The sequence below is a fragment of the Meriones unguiculatus genome, chromosome 4 (genome assembly GCF_030254825.1).
Source record: "Meriones unguiculatus strain TT.TT164.6M chromosome 4, Bangor_MerUng_6.1, whole genome shotgun sequence".
Classification (NCBI taxonomy): domain Eukaryota; kingdom Metazoa; phylum Chordata; class Mammalia; order Rodentia; family Muridae; genus Meriones; species Meriones unguiculatus.
Window position 1 is genome coordinate 75,637,418 of NC_083352.1, and position 11,540 is coordinate 75,648,957.

The window sequence follows — 11,540 nt, forward strand, 5'->3', positions numbered from 1 at the left end:
ATTTACACTATAAGCACTGATCTGGTTATATTTATATGCATGTAAATAAAGAGGCCAAATTTGAAAGAGTACAGAGAGGGGTATATGGAATTATTTAAAGGGAAGAAAGAGAAGGGGAAATATCATTATATTAATCTCAAAATAAAGCAAGTACTTAAAAAAGAAATTTGCATCACTTGAGATGGCTCCTAGTCTCCACTGGAACCACAGTAAAGGTTTATAAAGGCAATACCCAGTTAAGCTTCAAACATTTGAAAGGGAAGTGCATAAGTATTTTCTGCAGTGACAAAAGTTACTGCAAACATGACTTAATGGGTTGAGGCTCCATCCCAAGCTAGCAGTTGAAGTTGGGTGTGTTGTACAAGTGGCACTGGCTTTGGAGGCAAGAAAGGTGCAAGAGTCAAGGGGTTATGGATTTTTATTTCTCCATGGTTTCAGAGAGCAGCTGAGGCTAGGCAGCTTATGCCAGGGGAATTCATCTAAAATCGTGAAGGAGCATTGCTGGAAGCTGTGAAAGTGAAGCTTGGGTAAGGTAAAGATCAGAACATGTTGAAGATACAAAAGTTGTCAGGCATTGGCAAAGAAGAGGTGCATAATGGAGTGGGCTTAGACCAAGAGACACATGGATGTTTCAGCAAGCAAACCTGGCATTTAAAACCATTAAAACGCATTCCTGGGACACAGGAATAGAGGCATCGAATGTTTGCCCTGATGATTTTTGGTATTGCTTTGGTCCAGAATTTTCTTACTATATCGCCATTTCGTAGTTTTGTTAAGGAAATTTATTTTATTTTTATGACTTTGTATACTGGAAATATGTAGTATGTTTTTATTTTATGTTTAGTCATATTTAAGAGGTTGTCTTGACTCTGAGAAGTTTTTAGACCTTGGACTTTGAATAATTTGAGACTCTTAAAGACAGAGATGTGCTTCTGTATATAAGAGTACTTGTTGATCTTATAGACAACTTAGGTTTTATTCCCAGTACCCACATAGTGACTCACAACTATATTAAACTCTAGTTCAGGATATACTGAGTACCCACATAGTGGCTCACAACTATATTTAACTCTATCATGACTTCCATAGGCACCAGGCTTTCACATGGTCTACATGCTTGAAAACACCCATATACATAAAATAAAACTAAAAAGAACTTGAAACATTAAAACAAATTATTGGGAATTTTGAAGTTGGACTGAACACTTTGGGCATTATGATCTTACAATAAGGTTATAGGGTTCAGAGAGTGAACTATGTAATTTTGAAAGAGAAATGTCCTGCATAGACTCGGGTATATGAACTAGTCAGTTCAATTTCAACAAGTTCTCAGTTGGTGGCACTGTTACATAATCTTTAGGTGATATAAGTGTAATGAAGGAAATTCATAGGATTTCAGACTTACAACCTCACTGCACTTCTAGCTATTTTTTTCCTTTCTGCTTCCTTCATGTAGATGAAAATATGACCTTTCATCTTCCTACTTTGTTTGCCATATTCCTCCAACAATAAAATCTTTGTTGATGTTTTCTCTGAACTACTTAAGTTATTAATTAAATTTTGTTATTGGTTTTTGAATGTTTTCCTTTTGCTTCTTTATCTTTTGATTACTATCAAGTGTCACCCATTTATTCATTCATTTGTTCACTTTCTCTCATATCCTTTAAACAGGTTATCTTAATAAATGTTAGAGAGGGAAAGAGACTATATGTGAAACATCATGGATAGAACCCAAATGTTTTGAATTTAATAAAATAAACCTTTTAAGACAGTTAAATAAATAGAAAAATAAACCACATAAAGATGGGAAAGAGTTTAAATAAGAATAAGTACAGAGTAAGTTATTAAATGAAAGGTGATAAAGGAGAGATAAATGAATGCACAAAGAAAGTAAATATCCAAAGAAAGGATACGGAAAGAAAAATAGGTAAAAAAGGTTTTCAACGGTACTTAGATGCTAATAAACAAACAAAAAACAAACTGAACATAGCCAGTAAAAAATACAGAGGTTAAATAATAAAATATGTCTTCATAGAGAGACTTTGAGAGATTATAAATAAATAAACGAACAAATATTTTCCTAGTTAAAAAATGGAAAACCCTGTAGAGGAGGGCATTTGGATTCAATACGGGTTGTTTTGACTGTCAACATATCCATAATAATATGTCAACATATCCATAATAGTATGTTCAGCACTAAGCATAGTTCTATATATCTTTTTTGAGAAAGACCACACGAAAACAGACTTGGAGAAGAAGACTGAGAAATGCATTCCCTGATTGGACCACAGAACAGAGATTAGAAAAAATAGTTCCAAATGAGAAAAGTCCACAAGGGCTTGAAAACTTAGAATGGCAAACCATAGATGTAAAATATACTAAGGTAAAAATCCAGATTCTACTTATTGATACATATTCAGAACTCCAATGGTCTTTTGCCTAAAACTCTGAAACAAATGATTTGGAGATTACACATTTGTTAGAAATGGCAATTATCTTGGACTTGCCTTTACAAATTGAGACAGACAATACAAATTGAGATTGACAATATCATTGGTTCAAGATATGAGAATTGTATTTTTTTTCTTTATAAGTCTTATATCAAGCATATTTATTCATGTGCCTAAGTAAAATTAACTTATATTTATGAATTAAATTTATTATATTTACTGAAATTGTTGCTAAGAATATCCATACATATATTATAATCATCTCTTCATTACAATATATACATATAGACTTATATATATGCTTATATATACATATGTATATATATATAATGAATGTCAAAGGGGAGGAGGCTTAATGATTTCATCTTGATTTTTTTCTAAAAATTTCATTATCTTTTTTAGAAATGTTATGCTAGTCTTAACTGTGAAACATACATACACACACACACAACTGTAACAAAGTAAAAGGAGGCATGAATTTTAGAGGTGGGACACATCTCTAAAGAGGGTCTGGAGGGACTAGAGTGAGGAAAGGGAAGAAGAAAATGGTATAATTATGTTCTAACTAAAAATGAAATCCTGAGACTGTTGCACAAGGTGGCAGCACCTGTTGATAGTAGGGGTCAAAGGGAAGATGAGCTGTGGCATGGGGCTAGGGTCCGGAGACAGGCCTTCCTCAAGTGACAGGTGACCAGCCAGCCTGTGAGGTGTATGGCCTGCTTGAAGTTGCCCTCAGTTTTCACAAGCTCCTAAGCCCTGTCCAGGGGTGGAAAAAAAATGATCAGACCCCAATGCCTAGCATCTCTTCATCCTGGGACAGTCACTTTTCTAATTGATTTTATCCATCTGTAGCTTCCATATCTGCCTTGCAGGCTCCAGGGGAAAATTGCCACTTAAGCTGGGGAGAAAGCTAAAGGAAAAAACAAGGACCCTCTGGGGAAAGGCTGGCCATGATACAGGCAGGCCTCTGTTATGGTATTGGAGACAGGAATGTACTTTTTAAGTCTGCGTCTGAGATTCTGAACTTTGACCGCTTCACTCACCCTGGGAGTTTGGAGCCATTCCTCTGTACTGTGGATTCCAGGCAGTTGGTGGGTTGTGCTGTGGCTGTCCTGTCTGCATGGGCTGACTATTTGTTCAAATACTGTCTATGACAGTCCCAAGAACATTGACGACAAAAGAGAAATCCAATATGTTGTTGCGTTTGGAGTCTTCCTCTGTACACTGGGCTGTGCCTATGCTGCTTGCCTTTACTACCTTTGCATTTTGAAATAAAACTCTTGGCTCTGACCTGCTTTAGGTGCCCATCTGGCTCTTTTTATTTTCTATGTAGGCAGAATTGGATTAAATACATGGCTCCAGGAGATTTCATCATACGTATCAGTTTTGTCCTACTAGTTTCATGTTTATTTCTGTCATCCAAGTCGGTTCTCTGGCAGCCTTTCTTCTTTCTAGTCTTCACCATCCCTCTGGGCCTCAACATCCCCCTGGAGGCCACCATTATCCATTCTACAGCAGCAGGGACATGGACTCTAAGAGGGAGGCTGGCATCTTCACATTGGCCATTTCATCAGGCACACCTTATTCTGTGTTCTGCAACAAGTTGCATTTTTTTTTCCTCCAACCTCATGTTCATCATCCTGGATACATACTATGATATCAGCCTAGCACCAGCAAGAAGCCTGCTAACATACAAGAAATAAGCAGATTCCAAAACCCCAAAGCACTAACCCTCCTAGAGTGTGTAGAAAAAAACCAATCCTGGTTGAGTATATCTGTAATTTCAGCACTTAGGAGGCAGAGGCATGAATAACTCTGAGAATTCAAAGCCAGCCATGTCTAAAAAGTAAGTCCAAGACAGCCAAGGCAACATAGAGAAACTCTGTGTTTTTTTTATTTTTTATTTATGTATTTTAAATGTATAGAAGCCAGGAACTAAGAAGGGAGTTTTACTGGCCAGGTTGGGTGCTAAACTGCTAAATGTGCATGTTTAATTATTTTTGTAAATATAAACTGTGATTTGTCGTCTCACATTAACAGGAACCTTAACACTGCTATATTTTCAGAAGATAAATTAGACACAGAGCCCTTGTGTTATTTATAATTTGTATTTGGGGGTTCTGTTTGGTCATTTTAGAATTGAGTGGATCCATCTTCCCTGTATTCTAGACTGAACACCTTAAAAATTTGTGAAGGAGCTAAATTATATTCGAGATAAACCACATGATGAGGCCCTATTATCATGGTACATAGGAAATGGTGATAATTGATGTCAGATCCCGTTAATACAAGAGAACCTGTCCCATGCTTAACATTGCTTTCTTGAATGTGCTGCTTGCTGGAGAAAATTCCTCCAAAGAGCCAATTTGGCTCCCAGATTTTTTCCTAGGTTGGAGTTCAGATACTTCTCTCTTTCATCTCTCCTTTCAGACATTTCCAGGTTAAGTGTCAGGGGATCCTGCAGCCAGGAAGAGAAAACGTCATCCTAGATTGTGGAGAGGAGGACTATGCTTTCATATAAAGTATATACTCATGTGGCTGCTTCCCTGTGTAGAATCCACTAGGACACTAGGAAGGACTCTAGCCCTTCAGTTACTCTCAGGACCTGAAGTGGAAGAGGAACGGCCACAGAGCTTGTTTCCTTATAACAGCCTGCTTATGCTCCCCTTGGGCACCCTGCATCTCTTCCCTCCATCTGCTTCCCAGTTCCAGCTGAAGCCAGATTGAGGGTAAAAACAACACATGGGACAGGGACACTTGCACATTTCCACAAATCCATGGGATTGGCAAGGCAGGACCCACTCACTGTGTAATCAAATGGACAACAGCTCTGGTCCCGGTCAGCCAGAGAAAGGCCTGGGAATGAAAGGACTTTGGTGCCAGAGAAGGATTGGAAATATGGACCCACCTCTCCTCTTGTTTCTGTCAACTTGTTCTGACAGTGAGGGTCTTCATTGAGGACACCAAGGGAACAACTGAGGGAGATTTCCTTCCTGTTGTAGCCATAGGATAAACCTACTAAAATCTGCACACCAAAAGAAACTAATCAATAGGGAGAACTCTGGCTAAAATGCTCAATCCCCATCCAGAAAAGCAAAGATGATGAACATCAGAAGAAGGAGAAAACAGGAAACAAGTTAGAAGCCTGCCAGAGAGGGTCTCTGAAAGGCTCTGCCCTGCAGACTATCAAAGCAGATCCTGAGACTTATGGCCAACCTTTGGACAGATTGCAGGGAATCTGATGAAAGAAGTGGGAAATAGTAAGATCTGGAGAGGACAGGAGCCCCACAAGGAGAACAGCAGAACCAAAAAATCTGAGCACAGGGGACTGCTACTCCAACCAAGTAGCATGCATGGAGATAACCTAGAACCCCTGCACAGATGTAGCCCATGACAGTTCAATCTTCTAGTGGGTTCCATATTAATGGAAACAAGGACTGTCTATGAAATGAACTGATTGGCCTACTCTTTGATCACCTCACCCTGAGTGGGGAGCAGCCTTACCAGGCCACAGAGGAATACAATGCAGCCACTCCTGATGAGACCTAACAGACTAGGATCAGAAGGAAGGAAAATAAGCCCTCCCCTACCAGTGTACTTGGGGAGGGGCATGCATGGAGAAGGAGGAGGAAGCAAGGAATTGGAAGGGGAGTAGGGAGGGAACTACAGGGGAGATACAAAGTAAATAAAGTGTAACTAATAAAACAGAGTAATGTCTGCATAGAGCCATTCACTTACATTTGGTCTGAGACAAAATATGAAGATGATCAGAAAGTCCTTATTGCACTTTTTTGACCTGTTGTTCCTGTAGGTCCCACAGAGTCTGGGCCTGTAGAAAATGAGAGAAGAACTTGTCCAGAGCCCTGATCTAGTTCCTTGAGTTAGCAGTGGGTCTCTTCGATGGAAGACACCTTCCTTGAAAATGGTGCAGAGTTCATCTGCAGTCAGAATGGTTAGTTTATGAAAGAGCCAGGTCTTTGAGTTTTGTTTAGAGTCCTGGAATTTAGGAAATAAAGGAAGATATCTTTTCCTGTACTCCCTGGTCCTGGTTTGTCTCAAGCTAGGCTTGTGCGTTTGTGCATCCAAAAAGACCTGCCTTTGAAGAAGCTGCTGAGTCCTCCCTGGGGCTGGCCTCTGCCATCCAGAGTGTGGTGAACCAATGGCCCTTGCCACCTGGCCTGACACTAGTCTACCCTCATCAGAAATGTGTGCCACATGAATCCACGTATATGGCCTTTCTGAAATAAACATATTCATGAAAATATTATTATCATTATTATTGTTGAACTAAAGAACATAGAACAAATTATAGTGGCCTGTATATAAACATGGAAACATATTTAGCCATTGAGTCTTATATACAATATCAACATTTTATAATTATGAGTATTTAATATATTTGATTACTTAATAGAGTAATGCTATTTAATATCTAATATTATATGTTCCTCAAATGTAAAATTTTTGCCAGGTTTTATATGCAGGCCATTGAAAATTATATTATGTTTCTTGATTCAATGACAGTTTTGTTTAGATGTGATAATTCAAACAAGAGAAAACCTTCATTATGGAAACTAGTCAAAAAAAACATGCTGAAAATATAACATTAAACCATCACTACCTATGAAACAATACATTAGTATCAATTTCTCTTTATTAGTGTATGATTCAAACATAAAATTAAAACAATACATTATTCATAGCCTTTAATTTATCTAGTAAAAATACTCAAAGACCCTGCTAATTACATATAGCTCAGTCTCTAAGTTCTACATGAAGCTAACTTGTTGTATCCATAATTTTCTCATAGCTTTTTTCATTTCCTGATTTCTCAGTGTATAAATAATAGGATTCAGTAAGGGGGTGATAACGGTGTAACATACAGCAAGAGTTTTATTGCTTGTAAAAATACCAAATGGCCAGGCATATATAAAGATACAAGGTCCAAAGAACAGAGTGACCACAATTATGTGGGCAGACAGTGTGGACAGAGCCTTGGAAAGCCTGCCAGGTGATTTGTGCCTTACAATTACCAGAATGACAGTGTATGAAACAAGGAGGAGGAAGAAAGAGATAAAAGAAAGCAGTCCACTGTCAGCAATGACAAATAACTCTAAAGTGTATGTTTCAACACAAGCAAGCTTGATTACCAGGGGAAGATCACAAAATATGTGATTTATAATATTGTTGCCACAGAAAGGCAAATTCACGGTCAGTACCATCTGACTCATGGTGTGTATGAAGCCAATTGTCCAGGAGAGTATAACACACCGGATCAGCAACTCGTGACTCATGATTATCTTGTAGTGCAAGGGTTTGCATATGGCCACATATCTGTCAAAGGCCATGATTATCAAAAGTGTCATTTCAGCACCACCAAAGAAGTGCATGAAAAACATCTGAGCCATACAGCCCCATAAAGAGATGCTCTTGTGTGCTGAAAGCAAGTCTGTGATCATCTTGGGTGTTGTGACTGTAGAAAAACACATGTCCAAGAAGGAGAGGTTTCCAAGAAGAAAGTACATGGGAGAATGAAGAGTAGAAGTAGTTGCCACTGTGACTATAATAAGAATGTTTCCCAGCACGGTAGCACCATAGATCAAAGAAAATGTCACGAAGAAGAAAGCTTGAAGTTGCCAATCTCCAGAAATTCCCACCAAAATAAATTCTGTCACAGCTGATCCATTTTTATAATCCATTTATTCAAAAAGGTTTTGGAAGTTCTCTAAATACAAAGAGGTGAAAAACAAAAACAAAGAACAGTTAGTGTAAATGTGTATATTTTTATTATTTTTTGATAATATCAAGTAATGATTTGAAAGCATGCATTGTGCTTTACATATCAAAGTATAACTAGAAATGATTTTATGCATCACATAACTTTAAAACAATAATCTTGTATTTATATAAAATAGAAAACATTTGAAAGTGTGAATTTTTTACCATTTTATCTTACCAAAAGATATACTTCAGCAAATCCTCTTTTTCCTGTTAATTTGTTCACATAGAAATAAAAATAAAGATTAGATACTAATGACTATTTTTGCTCCAATTTGTCAAAAACACTTAGATTCCTTTCAGTTATGTTATTAAAATATATAAGAAATATGGAATTGCAACAGGAAATACATTGGTCTGTATCTCTTTTTTGCTTAATGATCACTTTTTTTCATTTACAGTCAGGGCACTATTTTTACAGAGGTTTTCTATATATCTAATTAGATCCCACAGAGTGGCCTTCTAGTTCTTTTTCAAACTGTGAACATGCACATATATTTATGTACTTGGTCAACCACCTGAATTTTGAAAAGAAAAGTAACCCAAATATGTAAAATCGTATACAACACTAAATTTTCTATTATTTTCAAATGTATTATGAGCTTTCTGAATGAGCATATAACCTTTTTTATATTCATAATTAGTCACTTACAATCTAATGACATTTTTTTCTGCAGTATAATTGAGAGTATATTTTCTTTCAGTTTTACGGGAATTGTTAGTTCTAGCTTACTGTGAGGTCATGCTAAATTAGCTCTTGTTTGGAATATTCAATACCTTAAAGGCTAAAGCCTTCTTTCTGGCCAATACAGTTTATTAAATAACCATCTTCACCATAACAAATTTATTGAAGTTGTTTTATATAATATTTTCACTTACCTTTTCTAATATACAGTATGGAGATTATCATATTCAAAGTCATATTTAAAACTGGAAAGTATGCTTTTATTTTCTTTAATGGCCTGGATACCATTCCAAAGACTATCTTTCACTTCCTTTAAAGATGTGGACCAATTATTGAAACAAAATTTTTTGAGCACTGGGAATCCAAACCTCAGTGGGAGTAATTAAAAGTTGAGGCAATTGCCACTTTAGCATAACCGAAAGAAATGCTTGATTTCATTCTTGCAAAAACCTGTGTTTCTGTCTGGGCAGTGCCTTGATTATAACAGCCATGAAATTCTTGGTATACTAGTGGTGATACAATGAGGTTAGGAATATTTTTTTTAAAAGAAATTACCTATTCTTACATTGCTTCAAATCATTCCTGTTAGTTTTAATCCTCGTGGCTATTTTTCAGAGAATAACTCATAAACAAATTTGAATACATTCTCAACACATATGTATAAATTCACTTGTACAGGAAGTAGATGATCTGAAAGATTAAAAAATGTTTAATAATGCTAGAGGCAATATCACATCCAATCTCAAGTTATAGTGCAGAGCTATAGTAAGGGAAATAAATGGTACTGGTACAAAAGCAGGAAAGAAGTAAATAAAGTCTTTCTAAAATTCAATGAAAATGTAGACACAACGTACACAAACTTATGGGACACAATGAAAGTGGTGTTAAGGGAAAAGTCCACAGAACTAAGTGTCTTTATAAAGAAATCGGAGAGGTGTTATACTAGCCACATAACAGCACACTTCAAAGTTCTAGAAGAAAAAGAAACAAACACACCTAAGAGGTGTAGATAGTACATGGCAGGAAATAATCAAGCTCAGGGCTAAAAATCAATGAATTACAAACCAAAGAGAACGAAGATCAATGAAACCAAGAGCAGGTTACTTGAGAAAATCAACAAGGTAAACAAAACCTTAGCCATAGTAAAGAAAAGGCAGGGAGACAATATCCAAGTTAACAAGATCAGAAATGAAAAAGAGAACATACAACAGACATTGAAGAAATCCAAAGAATCATTAGGTCTCACTTCTAAAGCCTGTACTCCTCAAAACTGAAAAATAGAAATGAAATGGACTATACTTTCTTGATAGATTCTGCTTATCAAAGTTAAATCAAGATCAGGTAAATAGCTTTAATAGTCCTATAACCCCTAAAAAATAGATGCAGTCATTAAAAGATTTCCAGCCACAAAAAGCAAAGACCCAGCTGGTTTCAGAACATAATTCTACCAGACTTTTGAAGAAGAGTTAATACCAATACTCCTCAAACTATCCCACAAAACAGGCACAGAAGAAACATGGCCAAACTCATTCTATGGAGCCATAGTCACTCTGACACCTAAAGCACACAAAGACCCAACAAAGAGAATGTCAGACCAATGCAATTCTCATCAAAATTCCAATATAATTCTTTACAGATCTTGAAAGAATAATTCTCTACTTCATATGGTAAAACAAAAACAAACAGAATAGCTAAAAACAGTCCTGTACAAAAAAAAAAAAAAAAGCAGATGGTATTAGCATAGAAAGATACACCTTGATCAATGGAAGTGCAATGAAGACTCAGAAATAAACCCCTATACCTAAGAACACTCGATTTTGACCAAAGAAATAATAAAAAGAGCCAAACCATACAAAGAAGGAAAGAAAGCATCTCCAGCGAATGGTTTTGCTCTACGTGAATGTCTACATGTAAAAGAATGCAAATAGATCCATATTTTTCACCTTGAATAAAAGTCAAGTCCAAGTGGATCGAAGACTTCAATGTAAAATGGGACACACTAAATCTAACAGAAGAGAACGTTGGAGAATAGCCTTGAGCTCATTGGCACAGAAGCAGCTAAGAAAATAGGAAAGAAAACAGGTAAAATATAAATTGTGAGTATATACCATCTGTGTCTTTCTTCTTCTAGGATATACCTCACTCAAGATGATCTTTTCTAGATCCTACCATTTGCCTGAAAATTTCATGATTTCCTTCTTTTTTTGTTGCTGAGTAATATTCCATTGTGTAGATGTGCCATACTTTCTGTATCCATTCCTCAGTTGAGGGACTTCTGGGTTGTTTCCAGCTTCTGGCTATAACAAATAAAGCTGCTACAAACATGATTGAGCAAATGTCCTCATTGTATACTTGAGCATTTTTTGGATATATGCCTAGGAGTGGTATAACTGAATCTTGAGGTAGCACTATTCCTAATTGTCACAGAAAGCACCAGATTGATTTCAAAGTGGTTGTACAAGTTTACATTCCCACCAGCAGGGGAGGAGGGTTCCCCTTTCTCCACAACCTCTCCAGCTTGTGTTTTCACTTGAGTTTTTGATCTTAGCTATTCTGATGGGTATAAGGTGAAATCTCAGGGTTGTTTGATTTGCATTTCCCTAATGGCTAATGGGGATGAGCATTTC

At 36.7% G+C, this 11,540-nt stretch overlaps 1 protein-coding gene across 1 annotated transcript; it reads right to left on the bottom strand.

Annotated features, from left to right (window-relative positions):
- Window positions 1-7,219: 7,219 nt before the first annotated feature.
- Window positions 7,220-8,161, bottom strand: LOC110540549 (olfactory receptor 4L1-like). The gene has a single exon (XM_021627307.2). The coding sequence runs from the start codon at window positions 8,147-8,149 to the stop codon at window positions 7,220-7,222; it is 930 nt and encodes a 309-aa protein (XP_021482982.1). The 5' UTR covers window positions 8,150-8,161.
- Between the last annotated feature and the right edge of the window lie 3,379 nt (window positions 8,162-11,540).

Bases quoted from the DNA above. Each gene is read 5' to 3' on its own strand.
- LOC110540549 (XM_021627307.2), bottom strand. From the start codon at position 8,149: ATGGATTATAAAAATGGATCAGCTGTGACAGAATTTATTTTGGTGGGA.